At 54.9% G+C, this 22,808-nt stretch overlaps 1 protein-coding gene across 2 annotated transcripts; it reads left to right on the forward strand.

The window, feature by feature from the left end:
* Positions 1-10,927: 10,927 nt before the first annotated feature.
* MFGE8 (milk fat globule EGF and factor V/VIII domain containing) lies at positions 10,928-21,801 on the forward strand. 2 transcript variants are annotated; one of them, XM_075100582.1, is made up of 10 exons: positions 10,928-11,132; positions 14,526-14,651; positions 14,931-15,056; positions 15,574-15,687; positions 16,122-16,303; positions 16,700-16,855; positions 17,564-17,708; positions 18,566-18,768; positions 20,108-20,263; positions 20,385-21,801. In XM_075100582.1, exons 1-10 carry the CDS (start codon positions 11,060-11,062, stop codon positions 20,526-20,528), a joined length of 1,425 nt encoding a protein of 474 aa, XP_074956683.1. In that variant the 5' UTR covers positions 10,928-11,059; the 3' UTR covers positions 20,529-21,801. The 2 variants fall into 2 exon arrangements, with proteins under 2 accessions (XP_074956683.1, XP_074956681.1); XM_075100580.1 differs by having other exon boundaries at positions 10,946-11,132; positions 18,584-18,768.
* Positions 21,802-22,808: the final 1,007 nt, after the last annotated feature.

Genomic DNA, 22,808 nt, shown 5'->3' on the forward strand with positions numbered 1-22,808 from the left:
AGAGGCCAAATGTTTGTGCTGGGAGATGTAGGCACAGGAAAAAACACACAGCTTCGCCTTGTGCTTTGGGCAGGCACTTACCTCTGTACAATGAGGCCAAAAAAAGGCTGATGATAATTTTACCTTTTAAAACCCAGCAATTGGGAAGGTACCAGGCAGAGAGAACTTGATGCAGTGCTGAGCCAGCCTGAGACACCCCCATGCAACACTTGTGGTGACAGTCACCTTTTGTTCTTCACATCCCTCTCACTTTTGGCTGTTGCTGCCACAAGGAACTTGAACTCTTTTTCTGCTTTATTTCCCCTGGCCCAGCTTTTCTCCTGCTCAGCAAACTTGCTGTGCACTGAAGGACTCCCAGGGACTTTGCACCTCTGAGGAAACCTTTTTTTTGCTGGAGGAAATACCGGGGTGTTGATCTCTGCCAGTGTAGCAGGAGCAAAAAGGAAAACATCTCTTATGGCAGGGTTTGATTGCCAGCTGAAAATAAGCAAAGTGCCTGTCAGTGACATGTGAGCACAAAAAAGCTTTGCAGATGGAAATAAAGGCAATGCTTTTTCCTCTTTGCCTGCTCTGCCTTCCCTGCAGTGCCAGTGAGGCATTGGTTTGCAGGCTGCAGAGCCGTGCCGCTTGAAAGCCCGTTGGATCTGGATGCACAGCGCTCTTTGGACTCTTACGTATTTTCTGAAAATGGTGTCTAAAAGCGTAATGGGTACTTTGCAGATCTCTAAATAGATCAGCCTCTGTCCTGAGGAGCTGACAATGTAAGGAGACAAGTGCCAGGGATGGGAGAACGGCTGCATCATACAAACGGAGCTGGGGAGGTGGCATGTGGCCCACCTGCTCGGTATTTTTCCATCACATTCTCATTCAGCTGCTCCTTGCCAACTTCCAGCTCTGTCACCCTCCTCAAAAGCTTCTGCTCTGGGTTTATTTAGCATGCTATTCATTTCCTAATTATAGAACTTAACTGACTAACCTCAGCCCTACTGGGTTACTGCTGTCCACCTTTTTGTCCCCTGTAGACCAGAGGCTCTGGTCTCTTCTTATGCTGAAGGCATTTCTTTTGCTGCTGTATTGCTAGAGTCTTTCAGACTCCTTTTTTTTTGCTGTTTTTCTACCAAACTAAGAGCGCTCTGCCTGCTAATACAGGGAGCTTCACTGATCATTTCAGAGCAGATAAGCTATTGCATTCCCAAATTCTTTAGGCCAAAAGAGAAATGCCACTGAGCTGAGCACTTTACCAGGCTGTGCTCCGCCGCTTTTGTCCACGAATTCCCAACAGCCAGCTCACTCCTTTTGCCCCACGTCTAGCCATAGCTGCTGGCTGGAGGAAGAGGTTTTGAAAACCACTCCCCTGCATCAGCAGTGCCCCTGGGTCCTGCTTCTGGAAGCTGCAAGGCACTACGACACTGGCTGGCTCCACAAGCGGCCTCGGAGCTCTGGAGGAAGGATCTGTCCATATCTCCCTGAGATGAATCTGTGCCACAACACTCCTGAATTTTCCAGGGAGTCCAGTTAGGTGAAATTCCTACCTCCTGCACTGAAAGTTGCCAGACTGAGCAGACCGGTTCCCTGCAGCCACCTCCAATGCCACCTCTTGTTCGCTCGCAGTCATTTCTGCCCCTTTATCACACATTTTGGTAAATCAAGACACAGCTGTGGGAGCCAAGCGGCACTTCGGTGTGGCACCTGTCCCTAAAGCCATCTGCACAAGCAGGGGGGTTACATGTGGGGGGGTCACATGAGAGCAGCAGGTATCTGGCAGGCAGCGAGAGCAGGGAGAGGAGGTGTACCTCTGGTGGAAAGCAGGATGGATGGGAACAAATGAATGTAGTAAAGCCAGAAGGATGTATGAGCTTCTCCTGGAGTGTTTCCAAGATGTCATACTGAATAAAGGAAACTGTCTTCTATTTAATTCTGAGTGGTCTGTCTGACATTTGCCATTATACTGTGTTCCTGAGGTTGGAGTTTGGAAAGACTATGATTATCCAGCCTCATAAAGCCAGCAAGGGAGACTGCTAAAGCCACGTATTTTTTTCAGTGGCTGCTTGTGAAATACTTCTCTGGAAAAGTTGCCATAGTAGTGGTGCATGAGGAGAAAGAAAGGTTGCAGTCCTACAAACTGAAATGCTTCATGAACAAAACAGTGGGATTACCAGCCCCCTGTAAAAATCCAAATTTTACTATTGCCTAAGGACTGGAAAAGAGCCTCTTCCTACAGAGCAATATTTATGGAAATGAAGTGAGCGGAGGCAAAAGCTACTACCTCATGCCAAAATAGTGGGAATCAGGATAGGTCTGGGGGGCGGGGAGCTCACAGCTGTGTTTGGATGAGGGTGAGTATGAAGGAAACAGTTACAGTTGCGATTTGGGGGAAAGGGTGGTGGTGTTAGGGTACAGAAAGCCAGAGCTCTGTTTCCTGGAGGTGTAGAAGGGTGAGAAGAAACAGGCTTGATGCTGGTGCAGTGACTTGGGTTGTGCGTAAGGCTGGCGGGAAGCACAGGAGTATGGTTTGGGGGGTTGGCGTATGGGGAGGAGGCAGCAAGGAGCAGTGGGGTGGCTGGGATGGAGGGACAATCCGGAGTATTCCCACCTGCTGGATGGTTTCCTGGAGATGCACTAGCAGTCACAGCCAGGAGGGGAAGCTCTGCTGCCTTGTCCAGAGGGGCACTGGGAGTCACCACCCTCTTCCATGCACAAGGACCTGGCAAGCTGCAGATCAGCCTCCCAGGAAAACAGCAACTGCAGAGCTGTAGCTGTCACTGACCCTGTGCCACTCCTCCAGCTGACCTCATCTGGCTTTGCTGGAGCAGCACTACCCTTTTGAAAACCCTGCCTGTACTGCCATCGAGTTAAATTATTGCATGGGCTGGAGGAGATAAACAGTGCTGCTGACGCCATGTAATGATCACTTCTCTCGGCTGACACCACCTTGGCTCACTGCGGGCTCCACCTTGCAAAGCTGGTGTCTCAGCCTTTTGGAAATGGCACCTGATATACCACACGTCTGCTTGGAACAGACCAGCTTCAAGATTCTGATCCGCAAAAGTCCCATGAAATCCATCCTTGGATTTGGCAGTAATGCTGCAGGAGGATTTTACTGGAGTTACGCAGGGCAGGGCACATAGGGAGTGTTGCAGGACCGGGAGGATGTACGGCTGAGTGATGGTGGTGGAGGTCCTCCTTCCCAATCAGCAAAGAGCTGCTGCCCAGTGGAGGCTAGAGGGTGCTGTGCTGCCGGGAATGGGTGTCCTCCTCCCTTCCTGCTCAGCATCCCTTCAAGGGCAGGTAAAACTTTACAGGAAATGCTGCCTGTGAGGTGAGGTGAAGACCAAGGAGCTGGCTGTAGGTACTAACAATCTCCAAGGCTTTTTAAGACTAAAATATCAGCCCTGTCTAGCTCATTAGTTAGTACCCAGGAGGTGACGTACAGAAAGGGTCGCTTTCCTCAGATGGGTGAAAAAGCAAAAAGGAGGGGACAGAGATAGGAATGGGGAAAAGGAGTGAGAAAATGAGGAACAGATTGGAAGATAAGGAAGCTGAGAAGAGCAAAACCAGAGAATAGAAGAATAAAGAAAGGAAATAGAAGATGAAACCAATGCAGAGGATCGCATCAGCTGCTGTGTCCAATTAAGGGCTGCAGACCTGCTCAGTGATGAAAAGGGAGATTTGTTTGGGAGAAGAAACAAGGAGCTGAGGCTGAAAAGCCCTCGGCTGATGGGGTAGGATTAGCTCCTGTTTATCCAGCTGAGGTGTGGCTAATCCTGAGCCCAGCAAAGAGCAGAGCTGACGAGGGACAGAACAGGCAAGGGGGGCATGGGAGACAGGGCTGTGTTTGTATAGCGGCTGACAGGCAGCTGCAAGACCAGGCAAAAACACGACCTGCTCCCAAACAAGCAGCTCTCTGAGCAGATCACTGCTCCCTGGAAAGCCTGCCAGCTAACCACTGGCAGCCAGAGCAAATGTGCCTCCTGCGTGGGGCTGCACGTGCTCTGCAAACACAGCCCTGCCACTCTGAAGCTGTGGTTGTGGTGTCACTGCCCCCACTGCTGACAAATCCGCTCTGTTTGGCTGCCTGCAGCAGGCGAGGCAAATGTGTAGGCAAAGCTAGAAGAGGAGGAAGCACAGGTAGATGTTTACTTACATTCCTAGGTCTTGCAGAAGACAACCTGCCAAAAGTGAGAAGATGTGGCCATGAGAAAGGAGGAGGAAGATTACAAAGGAGCCCCATTTCACAGCTACCCTAAAAGGACTGCACCTACCTCTAGCTCATGGGGAAGTTCTGGTATTCTATTAGGTGAGCAGCGTCTGTACAGTGTGGTGTGCCCATGAAGCCAGCCCTGCTCGTGGAAATGAGCCACCTCGGGTCTTGATGTAGGTGACCTCCCTCCTGTTTTCCACCTCGAGCCTGAGGTGGGATAGCAAGGACTAGGACTAGAAGGGAGCATCCTAAACTGGACATGGGTTACCACACAAGCCCCTAATAACTGCCATGGCCCCACCACGTGCGCTGAAGGGAGGTACTGGGGCTGAATCTATAGGTCCTCAGGAAACTTCTCCAGGAGGCACAAAAGAACACGGCCCAGGACATGGACTGAAGGGAATGCTCCAGGGGGATGCAAAGCCGTGTTAGGAGCTAAGAGGGGTTGTGAAATCTGCATGTTTTCATTCACTGTATCTACTCTGGATGTCTCCAGTGAAAGCCACTGGTTTTACTGCTGGGGTTATCAGAGCAGCAGCCCATTGCCAGGTAGGGACAAGTGAGGACTCAGCACTGGAGCTGGGGCCGTTGTAACTCCTCCAAGAGCCACTGGGACGATGTAGAATAGCTCGGATTTGCGTCCAGTATCAACTGGGCTGTGGGGCAGCACAAAGAGGTGAGAGGGAACAGTAACATTAAAATGCCTGGAGGGGTTTTGATGGCAGAAGGTAAATCAGTTCATGCTGTAATAAAGGCTCTGGCAGAAGGTGAACAAGGTAATCGGTGTGGTGGGACATCCCACTGAGAAGGAGGGGTGATTGCAGAGGACATACGGGGTATGACTAACAGAAGTCTTAAAAAGACGTTAGTACAAATTTTCTGGCAGGGAGGGAGAAATGCTTGGGAGACTTTACAAGGATCTGATACAAAACCAAGCTCTAGGAGATCTTCTTTGGAGGAAATTTGGGAAGCAGCCAGGGGCTGGGTGGATACCCCTACCCCTCATGACACTCTTGTTCCTGCTAAGGAGGTCTTCATCAACTCCAAACAATGTGTATGGAAACTGTATGGAGATATCTGTGGATGTGCAGAGATATCAGCTGGGTTCTTGCCCAGGAGCTGTTGTTGCTGCTGCGACAGGAGGTAGCACAGCCCCAGCAGAGCGCTCGGGGAGGATGCAGCCGCCTTGGCAGTCCCTTAGCGTCCCCTACTCTGGCCTCGTGTCCCCTTGGGTGCATGCTGTCCCCCGGGGCTGGCTACGTGCACTCCTCCATGAAGGGTCTGGATACTCTGACCACGCAACAGCCCTGGTCAGACCATGGCTGTGGCTCTCACAGATGGGTTTCACTAAGGACACATTTCTGTCTTGGAGCTTGTTTTCATTTCCTTTTGAGGAAAGGAGGAGTCATGGGAGACGAGTAACTGAGTGGCTGAGCTGTCTCTCCTGGACACAGACCATGGTGCCAAACGAGCTCCTGCTGCGGTTTCTGCTGTGGCTCTTAGAGGCTGCAGCAGCCCAAGGGGCAGGAAGCAGTGGAGAAGGAAATTCAACTGGTGTGTCAGTGGTGCAGGATCTGTCCAGGACAGGAGAGCAGCTTGCAATTACAGGCGAAGGCTCTGAAGGGTCTTGGGGCAAGGGGGCTCCTGCAGCAGCTCCAGGTGAAGGCACCGGGTGCCAGGAGCATGCTCCCAGAGCAGAGGTCCTGCAGGAGCCAATATCCTGCATCGACAGCCACCAGCCACCCCACACAGGAGCACAAGTGGCTCTAGGTGGCCTCTGAGAGCCACTTTGGGATGCGGGAACCAAGGGAATAAGGAGCTGTGTTTGAGGTGCGATCACCCCAGATGCCCCCATGGGGTTGGGTGTCTGTGCAAGAGAGAGGGAGGTGTGCAGGGACCTGCGCTTTCCTGCTACAACCAGCCATAGATGTGGCTACTGAAATGTATCTTAAAAGGCCCCAAATATGCTTCTCTTTAGGAAGAAATGAATCCCAGAGCTGTGGCAAATCTCCCCTTGCCTGCCAGGCTCTGGGGTAGCAGAACAAGTAGGAGGCACAAAGCACAGGAGGGACAGGCAGAGTTCAAACCTTCTCATTATGATCTAAGATACAGAGATCAAAAGGCAACTTCACAAATTAATGAGGCCCCGGCCTGGGCAGAGCCTCTCCCCAGCGTGGATGGGCGGGAGGGGAATGTGCTGTAATGAGCAAACTGCCTCTTCCTCACCAGCCGGTAAGACAGGTTCTGGGCTCCTTGCACACCCCCTGGCCCAGCTTGTTAGAGTTCATTAGTGTTGTTACATATTCATATAGCATTAGTACCATCAGGCCCCTGATGTTTAATCAGACTGCAAGCTTGCCTTGAGCCCTACAAGTCTTGGAGGACCTTCCATCAAGCATATGCCAGAAGCACATACACCAAATTGATGGCCTGAGTAAGGAAGGGTCTTATGAGCACAATAACAAGATGAGGATCTGTCCCTTGCCACAGAAACCTGGGTTATCAGAGGAACCTTGATGATAAAATTATCAACTACACAATTTAGTGCATTGTGTCAAGGCAGGAGCTTGCCAAGAGCTTCCTGAAAAAGAACAAAAGAGCCATGGCTTATCTGCCTGCGGCATCTGCTTGATACTCAGGCAACGTCAGGCCGCTTGCTGCTGCTAATCTATAAGCGGTTTCGATTGTGCATCACAGTGTACCACGGAGTGTCAGTTTGTGTTACCCAGTGGGTGCCTTCAACCAACAGGCTAGAGATGGGCAAGGCGAGTCTGGGATGTGGGCTCTGCTCCAACCTTCCTGGGCAGTTCCCTGAGATGGGCATCACAGGGAACAGCTGCCGCCATGTACGGTTTAGTCCTGGCCAGTGGTCAATGGCGATCTATTGTCAGTGGGGAAAGAACTATTTCCCAGAGTGATTCCTCCTGTAGCAGATCCAAATGACCTTTGGAAATACTGCTGTTACCACTGGCTGCAGAGGAGGTATGTGTAACAGGCTAGGCCACATGCCTACCTTTTAGATGGAAAAAATAAAGGGAGACATGTCCTTCCCTGGAGCCCCTCCAGCCCTTCATTTCCCATCTGAGAAATGAAGATGAAGGCAACACCTTTTCCGTTGGAGATACACATGGATAAATCCTTAAAGACTGCAAAGCACTCCAATTCAGAGAAGGGAGTTATATATATAAAGGTGCTTATATTAAGCACCTTAGACACACCAGCTCTAAGCTGGATATAATCTTGTTTATTGAGGTTAGAGCAAAGGACTTGAAGACAAACTGGCTGGGATCTCATCTGAGGTCTGACACGATCAGCAGTGGGAATGGAGCAAAACTGGGAGATGGTGCTGCCCTTTGCCTTCTTCCTTTTAAACCACAAGGTTTTATGGGCCCTGGAGGGCACTCAGTAGCTGTACAGAGCTTTCCATGCCCTGAGGATACTCAGTATCTAGGTTTCTTCAAATAGTCCTGAAATTCCTGGTACCTAAACATTAACATCCTTAAATGTAAAGCCTGAGCTGAAAGAAACTCTTGCCCTTTTGGTGGAAAGGGCAGAGAGTGTGGAAAGCTTTTTTTCTCTGGAAAATAAACAGAGAAGTCCAGCCACATGCAAGGATTGTCCTGGCCAGTGGATGTATTCTGCAGCCATTGGAAACCACGCACTGGCATGCCAGCGGGTGCTGACGCCTGGCCAGGGCTGCAGGAGGTTAGAGATGCTGGCACCGAGTGCTTGTTTATCCCGTTAAAGGCGTTAGGAGCAGACTGGGGCTTAATCCTCTGCAACGATGCAGAGGATTCTTCTGCACAATGATCACTTCTGCTTCCCGCTTGGAGTGGCAACCACGTATGGCAGGACGGAGGTGCTTGATCCCACAGAAACCTTCCCAGGACCTGTGCTGTGGCCTGAACCACAACTTTGGGCTCTAGGAAAGAGCAGTGTCCATGTCCATGAGGGACAGGGCTGGCTTCCTCTGCCAGGGTTTTCTTTGGAGCAGAGAGCCCTCAGTGCTGGGCCAAGGGAGCAAAAGCATGTTGCAGGGAGGGTTGTGGGAGTGTTTCGGGTGGGGAATCCCTCCAGGCTGTAACGTCTGCATTTCTTTTGCAATAAACCTAAGCCAGTGAACTTTTTTATAGAACAGATAGCTGAAACAATAGGGGCTGCCACCCAAAAAAAGATCCATACAAGGGCCGAATGGGACTTTGCTGGGAGTAGGGGGGGATGTCATTGCTATCTGATGGTGGGGGGAGAGGTCCTGTTGGCCAGAGATGAGTGTCAGAGAGGGAGTGGAGAGGAGGAACACGAAACCAGGGTGATACCAGAGACATCAATGGAAATACATTGGCTGTGAGATGCATGTTGGTTGGTTTTATGGTGGATGGGGGCTTTATGCTTGAGCAAGGGGCAGGTTGTGTATTGTTCATCTCTGTTGTTCATGGGAAAACACCTTTGTATAAGCTTGGAAATAAAGAGGATTGCATCAGAGAAACACACAGCCCCATCACCTATTTTCCTTTTTATCACCCCAGCTACGGGAACCGGGATATCAGCTATCTGCATGGCTCAGAAAGGGTTACAGCACAGCAAAGCCTGGCAGATCTCCATGTAGAAGAAACCAAACCCAGTGGTAAATCCTGCTATAACAAGGTCTAAGTAGTCCCTGCAGAAGGGAGTGAAATTATGCCTGACCTTCGACCTGCCCAGCTCTTTCAAGTAGAGCCATCCCTTGTGAAAACTTGGCGGCTGTATGAACCAGGGGTGTGGTTTTCGCTTGTGGGGGCTGCCTCCATTCCTTGCTGCTTCCCTGTCCTTGACAGGTTGCTCCTCTCTCTGTCTCGCATAGCCAGAGCTTCCCTCTTCCAGCTGGAACATCACAGGCTCTTCCCAACCCCTGTTTCTCCTTGGGATCCCCTGCTCCATTGCAGGTCTCCATTCAGAGAGCCACTGGTGCCTCCAGGAAGCACCGTCCCTACGGAGAGCGTAGCTCTGCCCGCCTTCCACCACTTGCTTTTTAATATCCTTTCCCATGCATGTTCCTCACGACATCAGCATTTGTGCCTCCAGGGACAGAAGGAAAACAGTTTGCTTTCTGTTTTTAGAGAGGCTGCTGATTTTTCTGCAGCTCCCTCTGGGTCTTGCATCCTCTCCGAGGCCAAACCAGGCAGTAGCCCCTCAAGAGGCCAAACACCCTTGTCCTAGTTGCTTGTGCACAGGCCTGGGAATCTTGCCCTGCTCTCTCCTCCTCCTGTCCTTGTTTTCCTCTGAACACCACAGCAGTAATTACCCTGAGGTTGAAGGGTTATTCGAAAGCAAGTACTGTGTCCGCTCTCTCCTTTACATCCACTGTTTCTCTGTATGCTGGAGTTAAACTGCCTGGGGTTTCCTTTGTGTCACTATTAATTGAAGGAAACACCCCCAGCGAGGATGGTGGGTCTGGGGGGGAATACGTGTCCAGCTCCCTGTATTCCTCATGACATGGTGCTCTGGCAACGCCACCAACAGCCAAGTCACCGGCACACTGGGGCAGCCGGGCCTGCCGGCAGGTCTGTCCCAGGGGTGTCGCTCCCTGTTGGTGCTCTCATAGGCACCAGTTCACTGCTTCCAGGAAAACTAGCAGCTGGACGCTGGAGTGAAGATGGAAAAGGAGGTGGAAAGACTGGTCAAAGTGCCTGGCGCGTGGCTGGGCAGCCCCGCTCGCTGCCAGCTGAGGTGGCTGCGTTGCCAAAGCCAGAAACGTAGCAATGCTCGGGCAGAGTCAACATGTAAATACGAGCAGCCTGTCTGAGGTGGGTTACTTAATGCTTAAATGGAGGGTTTTGCAAGAAGAGATAAAATCAGCTTCATGTTTAGGAGGAGGGCTTGGTGTGGATTTCCAGTGCACGGGAAAATGATCCAGCGTTCCTGTACTGTGCGGTTCTCTTTTCCAAAGCATTTGCAACTGAGTATGAATTTAGCCTGAATGTGCTTTAGCCCAACAGTTGCTGCCTTCCAGGGCAGAGCTCCCCACATGGCACCAGCTCCCTCAGGGGCTGGGCACAGCTCAAAGAGGAGCTTGTTTGCAGCTGAACCAACAGATCTGTGGCATGGTGCTTTGGGCAGAGAGCTGTTGTCCCCCCGGTCCCTTTACCATGCACCCCTGACCTGGCTGCAAGCCGTTTACCTTGATGCTGGTTAGGAGGAGCTTGGGAAAACCCCATGTTGCTGGCATGTGGGGTGCTGAGGGTGGCGCAGGGCACTCATGCAGGCCCTGTCCTGGCGGAGGGGAAGCCCTCTCCAGCTCTTACCCCACCCAGGGAGAGAAAAGTGGGGTTTGTGCTGCAAAACAGTTCTTCCTCCTGCCCAGTGCTGGCAGCCCCCAGCGCATCCCGGTCCAGCTCTGCACCCCTCTGCCAGCCGGCCCAGCCCGTGGGGTGCGCCAGCAGACCCCCCGCGCCCAGAGCATCATCAGCGCGCTGCTCTCGCTTCCAGGCCACTAATTAAGCATTTTCGTCTACCAGGCCAGCGTCCCAACCCTGTCTCTTGCCCTCCTGCCACCTGCCTGCACCCCAGGGTGGCCAGGGTACCCCCCTTGCTGCCGGCCCCGCCCCGCTGCCGCCTCCCCAGTCCGCAGCCCCCTCCCGCCCCCACGGGGGCTCTCGGGGGGGGACACCCTTGGGTCACCCCTGCCCGGTGCGGCGGGGCCGGTCCCGCCCCGGGGGCGGGCGCGGAGCACGTGGGGCCGCGCCGGGCCGGGCTGAGTCACTCCCCGCCCCGAGCCCCGCGGCGGAGCCGAGCGGGACGGCGCGCTCCGTGCGGCTCCGTGCGGCTCCGTGCGGCTCCGTGCGGCTCCGTGCGGCTCCGTGGCACGGCTCGGGACGCAGCATGGAGGCGGCGAGGCTGTGGCGGGCGCTGCTTTCCCTGGGGCTGGGGCTCTCGTTGCTGCTGGTCGTGTCCGGTAAGTGCCAGGGGTGCCGGGGAGCCAGGGGTGCCGGGGAACCGGGATGTCGGGGAGCCTGGGTGCGGGGGATACGGAGTGCAGGGGATCCAGGGTGCCAGGGAGCCCGGGGTGCTGGGGATCCGGAGTGCAAGGGATCCCGAGTGCAGGGAATCCATGGTGTCAGGGGATCCCGAGTGCAGGGAATCCAGTGTGCCAGGAAGCCCGGGGCTTTGGGGGTCCGGAGTGCAGGGGATCCAGCGTGCAGGGTTGTCCGGTGTGCAGGGGAGCCCGAGGTGCAGAGGATCTGGGCTGCAGGGGATCCAGGGTGCAGAGCTAGAGGATCTGGGATGCAGGGTGAGAGGGTCTGGGTGCTGTGTGCGGGGTGCAGAAGTGGCGAGTGAGAGGGTGTGCAGCCCCCAGGGCTGCCTTTGCAGCAGCAAAGGAGTTCAGGCCTGCAGTCCTGTCCTTGCTTCATTGCTCTGGAGCCAGGAATGGCTCAGCCGGGCTGCCCCATGCTTTCAGGCTTAGATAACCGTGCCTGCAATGTAAACAGCTTCCCTAGGACCGCCTGGTACAGTGGTCTGGCTGGCCTGATCGGGGAACCCCGGGGAGAAGCAGCTCCATCGGCACCCTGTGGGTCATGCCTGGGGTGGGTGACTCCAAAAGTGATGGGTGAGACTAGGGAAAAGGAGAGCAAAGCCCAGACACAGGCTCTGGGCCAGGGGGCAAAGGGCAGCAGGAAGGTGTGCTATGAGGAAGGGCCTGTTTGTGCTCACTCTCCCTGTGGAGAGGTGCCCCTTTTGCTGTCCCAAGACAGCCTTGACCTGACCTCCCCCAGCCCCTCCGGGATGAGCCGTCCCAGTTTTCGAAGGATGTTATTTTTGCCTTCCAGCCAGCCTGTGGGTTCATATAAGCAAACATTTCCAAAAGCGGTGGCTGATCTTTGTTGCCTTGGTTTCTGACTGTCCAGCCTGTGACAGCTCTGTCTCTGACTGGAGAAAAATGTGTGTGGGGAGGATGGAGATGCTGAACTGCTCTGAAACCAGGCCTGAAACAGCCAAGAAATAGGAGTATCCAAAACTACTTGCCACAGTGGAAAATGTGACCCCTGTGCTTTGCTGCTAGGCAGGGGGCTGGCTAGCAAGACCCACCATGTAAGGAATTATTCCTGGGAGGGGATAAAAGGGAGTCTAGTTACCTGGGATAATTGAAGTATAAAAGTGGGACTCCTGTCTCAAACCTGGGAGGAGCCCTTGCTCCTTCGGCACTGTGTCCCACCCAGAGACTCCTGCTTCGGAGGCAGCGTAGATGCCGGGGAGCACACGTTCCCTGGCGCTCTGTGCCTGGGGAAGCAGCTGGCTCCTGCTGCTGAACAGAAGCAGCTCTGTCCCCAGGGCCTTGGCCAGCTGCCGGGACAGATCCTTGGGATCCTTGGGCTGGATGTGCCCAAGACCTGCAGCGGGGCGTGGGCAAAGGCATCCTCACATATCAGCACGAGCTCTCTCCTCCCGTGCTGTAGCTCATGGCAGCGCATTGATGGAGCATGAGGTCATGCAGAACAGGCTGGGCAGCGCAGGCAGTGACTTGAACTGGTGCCCAAGTTTTTCTGCCTCCTGAGGCTGGGCTAAGGGAGCTACAGCATCTTTTTGGAAACCTTCACATAATGCTGTCCTGTCTGCCACCAGTGTGTACCCTACAGATGTGGAGTGTCAGGAAGAGTAGGATTAACTCAAAGGAGCCCTGCTACTAAAAGACTAATGAGTAGGTGCTCTCTGAGTAGTAGCTTAGGCTAATGAGAGCTCTGCTGTTCAGTGTGGATCTGGGCAGTGAGCCCACAGCTCATTAACTTCCACCTTCTCCAGGGCATGCAGGTAGTGGGGGTTATTCCTGGGTCTCCACCTGATTTCAGACCTTGCTCTGACTTCTGCAGTGTGGCAGAGAAAGAGTGTGGCATCAAGGGATGTGCCGTCCCAGTTTTGGCAAGGAGTTCTTGAGGCTTTCAGCCAGATCTGTGGGAATCTGGTCTAGGTTTATGGAGTGTTGAAGTCTTGCAGCTCTTGGGGCAGAATAAATAGGGGGCAGGAGGAATTTCAGCGCGGCTCTTGCAGTCTGATTCAGCACTGCAATGGGGAGCAGAAGGTTGATGGGTAGAGTGGACTGACCTTGGCTGGCTGCCAGGTCCCCAGCCAGCTGCTCCCCAGTCACTCCTCTTCCTCAGCAGGACAGGGCGGAGAAAAGAGGATGAAAACCTCCAGTATGGGTCCTTCCCTTGGGCTGAAGTTCTTCATGAACTGTTCCAGTGTGGCTCCTTTCCATGGGGTACAGTCCATCAGGAACAGTCTGCTCCGGTGTGCAGTCCTCCATGGAGGGAGACAACCTGCTTCACCATGGTCTTCTCCACGGGCTGAAGGGGAATCCCTTCTCTGGCGCCTGCAGTACCTCCTCCCCCTCCTTATTGCCTGCCTGGGGTGTCCGCAGGGCTGTTTCTCTCACATTTTTCTCACTCCTCTCCCACAGCTGCCGTGCTTCGTTTTTTACCTTATTTTACATATATTATCACAGAAGCAACACCAGTGTCGGTGGTAGTCTCAGCTGTGGGCAGCAGTGGGTCTGTTTTGGAGTTGGCTGGGACTGTGTGTCTCCAATGTGGGGGCAGCTCCTGGTCTCTTCTCGCTGAAGCCACCCTTGCAGCCTCGCCACATAAACCCAATACCATGGGAGATGCTGCAGGTGGATGAACAGGCAGGGAAGATGGTGCAGCCCTACCAGTTCCCTAGGGTACCTGCCTGTGGACTGGGGCTGCCTGGTGGGAGCTGCTCAGAGAGCGCTCGGAGTGAATGGATTTCCAGTAGGCATCATGCAGGGATGGATGCTGTGCTCCCTCCTCACATGTCTCCAGCATCTGGGAGCAGAGGCATGCAGGCTCTCTCTACAATGATTTTTTTTTGGTCTTATGGGTACTAACTTTCATTAGCAAAACTGAGCCATGGGACCAACCCCACTCCCTTGAATAATCCTGTCCTACTCATGCCTAAGCGAGCCCCAGCCTAGCCACCTCTGCTTCCCAGCTGAGCAGGGGAAGCACTTGATGGACCAAATACCTGGTTTTCCCCTGGCTTTGGTTTGATGTGCAAGCTCTGTTAAACCCCTTTTTTAATGTACCAGGTCAGGGCAGGGCATCTCCTAGCTGCTCTGTCATGCTCCTCGTCTCAGCCATCGCTCTTGAACACTGGCAGTCCTGTGCAGGATCCAGCATCCAGTCCTGCTGGCCCCTGCTGGGTGCTCCCCTCCCTGTGGCATCCGCAGGGGAGCAGTTCCTGCTGTCGAGCTGGGATGCCTCGGTGTGCATCTGCAGGACTGTGGCAGATGCCCACGACAGGGGCTTGCAGTGACATGTGGCTTTGCTTCCAGGTGATTTCTGCGATGTAAACCACTGTCAGAATGGGGGCACCTGCCTGACAGGGATTAACGAGGCCCCCTTCTTCTGCATCTGCCCGGAGGGCTATGTTGGGATTGACTGCAATGAGACGGAGAAAGGTGAGGTGCTGACTCCCTCATGGGGACCCTGTGAAGTCCAGGAGCCTTGCAGCATGGCAGCGTGCCCTCGTTGTGGCCCTGCACCGCTGGCCCTGGGATCAAGCCCTGGGGTCCAGCCCTGCTGATGGGCTCATAGAGTGGAGATCCAAGCAGGGATGTGGTGATCTCCATCACTTAGGGGGAATGTGATGTCTTTGGGGAGCAAGAGCCCACTGGATGCTCTTATTTTCCACCTGTGCCCATATTAAAGCCATTTCCCGCCCCTTTCCCCTTCCCCAGGCCCCTGCCACCCCAATCCTTGCCACAACAACGGTGAGTGCCAGCTGGTCCCAAACCGGGGGGATGTCTTCACTGACTACATCTGCAAGTGCCCTGCGGGGTATGACGGGGTGCACTGCCAGAACAGTAAGTACAGTGTACAGAGGTGGTGGTGGAGGCTGCTCTGCTGCTAAGGGCTTGGGGACCCCTGGGCAGCACCGGGGGGACAACTGGTGGGTGTGTGCAGCTGTGGCTGCATTGGGCACTAGGCTGTTTCAGGGACCATGGGCTGGTTTGGACCTTGCAGGGTGGAGGGAAAGACCATGGTGCAGGGACATGGCTGCATCTGAGTCTTGCTCTGCATCTCTGGAGGGACACCGGTGCCTTGAGTAATGGGACAAGGGGTGCCTTGAGGCTCAGCCTGCTCCGTGTGGGCTCCCAGCCTTGCTGTGGCTGTGTGTCCTGATGCACCCATGTGGCTGCAGTCAGTGGCAACAGCTTAGGCAGCTCTTTGCGTTAGAGCTTTAACCCATGCCACTGTATCAGGAGAGACCCTGCCATGGCCCTTGCTTAGGGGATCTCTTCCCACTGCACTGAATGAGGGGTCTCTTCCGTGGGATTGGCTCTGGGGTCACCTCCTGAGCCCCCACACTCTGTCTTCTAGACAAGAATGAGTGCTACTCCCAGCCTTGCAAAAACGGAGGCACCTGCCTAGACCTGGATGGCAACTATGCCTGCAAGTGTCCTTCTCCATTCTTGGGGAAGACCTGCCAAGTCCGTAAGTTCCTGGCACCAACCATACAGAATTCTCTTTCCCTCCCTGTTCCTTCCCCATGGCTCTGTCCCTCATTGCCAGCGTGCCCAGGTGAGATCTCACCAGTTTGTTTAGGAGATCTGGAGGGCAGCCATGGGTGCCTGTGTGCAGGCTGCCCTTGATGCCAGCAGGCATGGTCCTTGGGAAGGTGCTGTCTCCTCTCTGCGGGGGAGGGGGGCCAGAGCATCCCCTTCTTCCCCCAGACCTCTGTGCTGTGAGAGGGGCTGATGGATGGTGCCATTTTGGCTGAAGGTTGGGGATGGGAGGCACCCTGGGGACAGCCAGGTCCTAGGGCTGGTCTCCATCTCTTGCCCCTGTTCCCAGACAAGAGGCAAATGACCCCCCAGTTTTGCTCCCTGTTCACCATCTCTCTTTGCTGATGTCCCCACTGCTCCCAGGCTGTGCCGTTCTCCTGGGCATGGAAGGAGGAGCCATCTCTGACTCTCAGCTCTCGGCATCCTCTGTCCACTACGGCTTCCTCGGCCTCCAGCGCTGGGGGCCAGAGCTCGCCCGCCTCAACAACCATGGCATTGTCAACGCCTGGACCTCTGGCAACTATGACAAGAGCCCCTGGATCCAGGTACTTGCAGCAGGGCTGAAAGTGCTGGCATAGCACGCAGCACCAGTAGCCGCAGCTGGTCTTGCAGGGCTGCTCTCATGGGATTTCTCTGCTCCTGGTGGCAAATATGGGACTAAATTGCTGCAGCAAGGTGCCATCCAGGGGCATCTTCTGATGTGCCTAGAGAAGGCAAGGTCCCTGGGAGGAAGATGGGGACCTGGGGTGGCGATCCCCCTTTCTCTGCCCACCCTGGGATGCAAGGCTGGGATGCTTTCGCCCTGAGGGAGTTACAACACTCCTGGTCCTGATGTTGAGCGTGAGCCCACCCTCCCATCCAGGCTTGGCAGCACCGGCGGGCACAGGGACTGTGCACCCCATCCACACTGCGCCTCACTCGTGATCTTCTCCTCTCCCCAGGCCAACCTGCTGCGGAAGATGCGGCTGAGCGGGATCATCACGCAAGGTGCTCGCCGTGTGGGCCAGCAAGAGTACGTCCGTGCCTACAAAGTTGCCTACAGCCTGGATGGGCGTGAGTTCACCTTCTGCAAGGACGAGAAGCAGGATGCAGACAAGGTGGGTGGTGATGCTCCGTGCTGGGGCCATGCCATCTCTCCCCACCCAGCAGCGCTGCAGGTGCTGGGGTGGCTGTGAACTGCATCCCAAACTGTCCCCCGTGTTTGGAAAGTGTTTTTGACCTGGCATTGCTTGATCCAGGTCAAGACCACGTTAGGAACTGTCCTAGCAGTGGGACAGCACAGATGTTTTCAGCACCAGACAGCACTCTGGTTCTGTTTAATTGACCATAATAAGCGTTACCAAAGAAGCAGTGCTGAATTATTTAGGTCATTCAGATAACATCTTTATTGCTGACACACTGTGGGAGCCGGGCATGGTCTGGAAGTGCTAGCAAATGCTTACACAGCTCAGTGCTGTGTCTGCACCCAGCATGAACTGACAGTGTATCTCACTCTTGAAGCAGGAATAGTCACCGAATGCAGCACTCTCCACTCTGTTTTTTACAGCAAGTGTCTCGTGCTTGTTTTTTTGAGCATCCATGGAATGGCTGGGAATATCTGTCTTGCTTTAAAAAAACAGAGAAGTTTCTCTTGTTTCTGCAGTGGTGGAAATGAAAATAACAACCTGACTGTTTATTGTGTTAAAAAGAAAGAAGCAAGCCACCTCTCTGCTTGTTGCAATCTGGGGAGTGTTGCTGTAGTGGGAAGGATTTTATGCACGAGGCTGTGGGGGGGCTGGGGCACTCAACCCTGCTTGCTCTTGCAGGTTTTCCAGGGGAATGTGGACTACGGCACCATGCAGACCAACATGTTTAACCCTCCCATCACCGCCCAGTTCATCCGCATCTACCCCGTGATGTGCCGCCGTGCCTGCACGCTGCGCTTTGAACTCATTGGCTGTGAGATGAACGGTAAATGTCGGTGGTGGCTCTCCCCTCCCTGGGGACTGCAGGGCAGGAGGTGACACAGGGCAGGGCATCACCCCTTCTACTGGTTCTGATCCCCTGGGACAGGGAATTTGTGAGTGCTTGTTTTTCTCACGCTGGCTACGTGATGCCTGGAAATACCCACGGGTGCTTTTGGAGAGCACAAGCTGTTAATCCCACCAGCTCAGCCAGGCTTGAGCTGCATTCTCACGCTACTAACACCTTCCCAAGCCGGGGTTTTTTATTGTGTTCCCTCCATGTCTGAGCTGTGAACTGGCTGCTTTTCCTGCCGGAGAGCTTGAAAGGCACCCGAGGATCAAAGTCCTCTGGGAAACGTGAGGGATGATTAGCCTGAGCCCTTCCCCTGTGCCTCCCGCATTCCTGCCCTGTGGCAGGAGCGGGACCCGCATGCTGGGGTGCGAGTGGGATGCTGTGGGGACTTTGGTCATGTCCTGCTGCTGCGTGGGTGCAGTGCCAGCCATGCTTTTGGCTGGGGATGTCTTTTGTCTTTGCATTGCTCTCTTCACCCACGAAAGTATCCTCCTTTGCCAAAGCTGTCTGTATTCTAGGGTCGGGCTGTGCTGTGGGGACATCCGTGCATCCTTGCAGCAGGAGGCACTGTGAGCCAGGGAATAGCTGGGAGCTAAAAATCCTGGGAAGAGGCGAGCTGGCTGTGATCCTGCGCCTCTGCTGAGCCTTTCCCTGCCTGGCCCTGCCTGCCGGTCCAGGCAGTGGAAACGTGGGAGCATGGGGATGGTGCCTTTCAGGGCTGCGGGATTTTACTCGTGATGGTGCAGTGGGCTCTTTCCTTTTCACTGCCTGTATAAACCATTGTGTTACAGTGTATTTCAACACGGCAGGTTGCTCGGAGCCTCTGGGCATGAAATCCCGCCTGATCTCCGACCAGCAGATCACAGCCTCCAGCGTCTTCAAGACCTGGGGCATCGATGCTTTTACCTGGCACCCCCATTACGCTCGCCTGGACAAGACAGGCAAAACCAATGCCTGGACAGCACTCCACAATGGCCAGTCTGAGTGGCTGCAGGTGGGTCTTGCTGCCCTCCCTCTGTAACCTCATTCCTCCTCCCCAACTCCTCCAGCTGTGCCTGGGGCCACCTCCTGTGCCGGGGGGCTGGAAGCAGGACGGGCACAGTGGGAGAGGCTGGGATGGTGCAGCCAGAGGCTTGTGATGGGGCACGCAGCCCAGCTGTGCTCTCCCTGAACTGGGATTGCAGGGGCAGGTCAGGATGGGGCCACAGCCACCAGTATTAACAGCAATGCTGGAGCTCTGGGTCAGAAACATCAGTGCCTGTAGAGACAGGGACAGGGTGGTGCTGTCTCTGCAGACCTTCTTGTGGGGTGCACTGAACTCGCAGCACCCCAGCTCTGCATCACCCCCTTGGGAAGCACCATCCTGGCCTGAGGTGACCATCCCACAACCCTCCGGCTGCCTGGAACACTGCGTTTCTGTTTTGCAGGAAAAAATCAGGTTTGCTTTTCTCTTCCCAGTCTGGAATGGGAACAAATAGTTTTGAAATTTCCTTCTCAGTTTCCTTTCCTCCCCTGTTTTTTTTACTTTTCACATGATTTCATGACATAATGGGACAAAGCAGTTTAGATATTTGTCCCGCTTTTTATTTGGGAAATGATTAAAAGCAGCTGCTCCATGGCCCTAAATAAAACAGCTTATCAAGACGTCCGCTGATGGGGTCGGGATGACACGCTGAGTTGGGCTGTCACACTGCAGGCTGCCTGTTTGTGTACATGTATATAGTTTTACATGTATACTCATATATATACATATATACGTGTATATGTGTAGCTAGTACTGCCCTTGACGAGCCTAAAATAGGAACTGAATTAAGAAGACTTTGAGCTCATTTGCTGGGTTACCCTGGAGCATGCCAGCAGCAGTAGCTCACTGTGGCAAAGTGAAGAGAATAGAAACCATCTCACTTACAACCCAAATGTCAGACCGCGCTGAACTGCGTGTTTTCTCAGCCAGAACCACTTTCCAGTGGAAATGCATTTCTTTCGGGAAGCCTTTATTTTTTTTTTAATTGAGATTTTTTGCTGTCATTCTCACATTGACCTTTTCAGCAAAAAATGTTGAGGTGGCAGTGGTGGGGAAGGGAGCTGAGATGGTGGGGTTTGTGCCTGCTTTGGGTTACTTTGAGGGATGCTGCAAGTGTTAAAAGGGTCAAATATTTCACAGTAGTGTTTTATTAGTTGCTCTGGCATTGGGGAGGAGGTTGAGTGGTGTTTTCTCCATTCTTGACCTCTGAGGTCCAGCACGTCCTGGCCATATCTGGGACACACAGGAAGGTCCAGGGTGGGAGCACTACTCCTGCAAGGAGCCCTGATGAGCTTTGTCTCTGTGCCAGATTGACCTCCGGGACCAGAAGAAAGTGACGGGCATCATTACGCAAGGCGCCCGGGACTTTGGGCACATCCAATACGTGGCAGCCTACAAGGTGGCCTACAGTGACAATGGCACGTCCTGGACCCTCTACCAGGATGGCCAGACAAACAGCACCAAGGTGTGTGGGGCAGGGCAAGGTGGGCAGAGATCTCCTGGGGCTTGGGGATGCTGCTGTGGCGGGGGATGGGATGGTGGCAGGGAGGTCCTGGCAATGCTGACACCCACCTTTCCCTGCCTAGATCTTCCACGGTAACAGTGACAACTATTCACACAAGAAGAATGTGTTTGATGTGCCCTTCTACGCCCGCTTTGTCCGCATCCTGCCCGTGGCCTGGCACAACCGCATCACCCTGCGTGTGGAGCTGCTGGGCTGCGACGAGTAGGCGCCTGGGGAGGAAGGACGGGGCTGCTCTTCTCCACTGCCTGACCAGTGCCCTGCCTGCCCCTGCCCGCTCCTGCTCTGACCTCACACCCCCCTCTCCATGTCCCCAAACTTGGGAGGCAGCTGGGAGGGCTTCCCTGCCCCCCGTTGGTGCTGGGGCCACAGCACTGCACTTTACAGGGCCCTTCAGGTGGGAGGCAGGGACTGCTCCTGCCGTTTCCTCCCCCTAGACAGGGGTGAGATCCCCTCCTGCAACAAGGGTGTGGCTGGGGGACCCCATCCTGCAAATGGGTCTTGGCTGGGGGATCCCGTTCTGCAACCAGGGCTTGGCTGCATCCTCCCAACTAAGCCTGGAGACAAATTTTCTCTCCCTTTTTGCTTCTGCTTCCAGCAGAGAGGCTGCAGCCAGCGGCAGTCACCTGCCTGCACTGGAGCTCGGGGCTCAGCAGTTTTGGGGGGTTAGGGCAGGCACTCGGGCTTGCAGCCTCCCACGTTCCTCCTGCTCCCTCCACAGCTGCAAGCAGAGGCTCCAAAGAACCTATTTGGCTGTTGCTCCCTGCCCGTTTTGCCAGGCCCTGGGTCTCCCTGCCTGTGGTGTCAGCACCGCATAGTGCAAGGGGAGTGATGAGACGGCTCCTATCAAGAGGCACTGGCTCCCCATCACTGGTGGCTCTACCCGCTGTGTGATCCCGGCAGGCGCTGCAGCTGGTGTTTTGGCATGCACTGCCTGTTCCTCTTCCCGGGGTGCCAGCTCCAGTGCCCCTCAAGCCTCAGCATTGCCACCATCCCCACCTTACTGCAGTTTGGGGTGCCTGGAGGTCCCTTGTCCTCAGAGCCAAGTGGTGACCACCAGGGCTGCAAGCTGGTAGTGGGGGGTCGGATGGTTTGTAGCCACAAGGGTGCAGAGAAAAGATGGGAAAGGTGGTGGTTAATTCACCCAAATGCAGTAGGCAGAGAGCTGTGCCATGACCCTTTTAGTAACCTGATTTTTTCCCTTTCTGTGGGGTAGAGGGGAGCCTTTTGCAATGCTCAGTCCCTCAGGATTAGCAGTAGGAGGTGAGCGAGACCTGGCACCAGCAAGTGGGAGTGCGGGCAGGGTGTCCGGGCAGCGGTGCTGGCGGCGATGGTTCCCCCGCCTCCTGGGATATGAAGTGGCCGTGAGGCTGGGCTGGCGGTGGGTTCGCTTTGGCAAGTGCCGAGGGAGCCCGGAGGGGATGGCAGCGGTGGCCCTGCTCCTGGGTGTGTCTGACAGTATTAAAACCAGCTGAAACTTTGGGGCTGTTGGCTTGGCTGCTCTGTGCCTCCCCAAGAGTCACCTCCCAAAGCCCAGCAGATCTGGGGATCCCCCAGGATCCCCTCTGATCCCCTGACTCCTCTATCCCAAGGGGCTGCCAGCTGCCGTACTGACTCTGCACCTCTCCTGCTTTCTCAGACCCTCCCAGCTCCCTTCCCTGCCCAAAACCAGGGTACCAGGGCTTTGTGCATCTCTGCTGCCTCCGCCCTGTCGCAGCTGCCAGAGCCTGTGCTTGCAGCTGGCCAAGTGCAGCAGGATGGGACTTGGGGAGGGGAAGCCACTATCAGCACCCCACACCCTGTGTCTCCTCCTTTGGCTTTGATCCTGGAGCAAATCCCCCAGCTTGGAGCAAAACTGGCTCTTACACCCCAGCGTGCTCCCAGGGCTGGAGGGAGCTGTGGATTTTGCCGGGGCTGCCCGCAGGGATGCTCCCAGCAGAACCCCCCTGGGCAAGGTGGGAGGATGGGTGCTGCTGGAACAGGATCCCCCTGCACTAAGGAAGGGGTCCCTGGTAGGGAAGGAACACTGGAGTCAACAGGGCAGAGGGGCTTTGCTTCTCTCCAGAGTCTTTTGCCACACTGGGCAGGGACCCCCGAGGTTGGCACAAATGGCCCAGAGCCACCTGCATCCCACCACAGCTCTTGGTCCCTGCTGCTCTGGACAACATGCATGCACCTTCCCACTGCTGGGCATGCCCTGCTCGGCCATGCGTCCCCTCCCTTGGCCCTGCCCGTGGAAGGTGGGCTCCTGCCTGGCCCCATGGGTGCCAGCCCTGGGCACCAGAGGGGCTGGGAGACTGCTTGCAGAGACGGGGCTGAATTCATTGTGGCTGTGGCTGCTTGGTGACAAATAGCAGCCACAGCTAGAGCCAGGGATGGGGGGCACATTCAGTGCAGTTCACCTCCAGACATGCCACCCTTATCACCGGGAAGCTGGGGTAGAGATAAGAGCAGCTTGCTTCGAGTCCAGCCAAGACAGCCCGAGATG

Source organism: Phalacrocorax aristotelis, chromosome 7 (genome assembly GCF_949628215.1).
Source record: "Phalacrocorax aristotelis chromosome 7, bGulAri2.1, whole genome shotgun sequence".
Lineage (NCBI taxonomy): Eukaryota > Metazoa > Chordata > Aves > Suliformes > Phalacrocoracidae > Phalacrocorax > Phalacrocorax aristotelis.

Excerpts from the sequence above, each read along its gene's own strand:
- MFGE8 (XM_075100582.1), top strand. The coding sequence starts at position 11,060 with ATGGAGGCGGCGAGGCTGTGGCGGGCGCTGCTTTCCCTGGGGCTGGGG. Across the intron at positions 15,057-15,573 it reads CGGGGTGCACTGCCAGAACA|ACAAGAATGAGTGCTACTCC; the intron begins GTAAGTACAGTG and ends TCTGTCTTCTAG. Across the intron at positions 16,304-16,699 it reads ACAAGAGCCCCTGGATCCAG|GCCAACCTGCTGCGGAAGAT; the intron begins GTACTTGCAGCA and ends TCCTCTCCCCAG.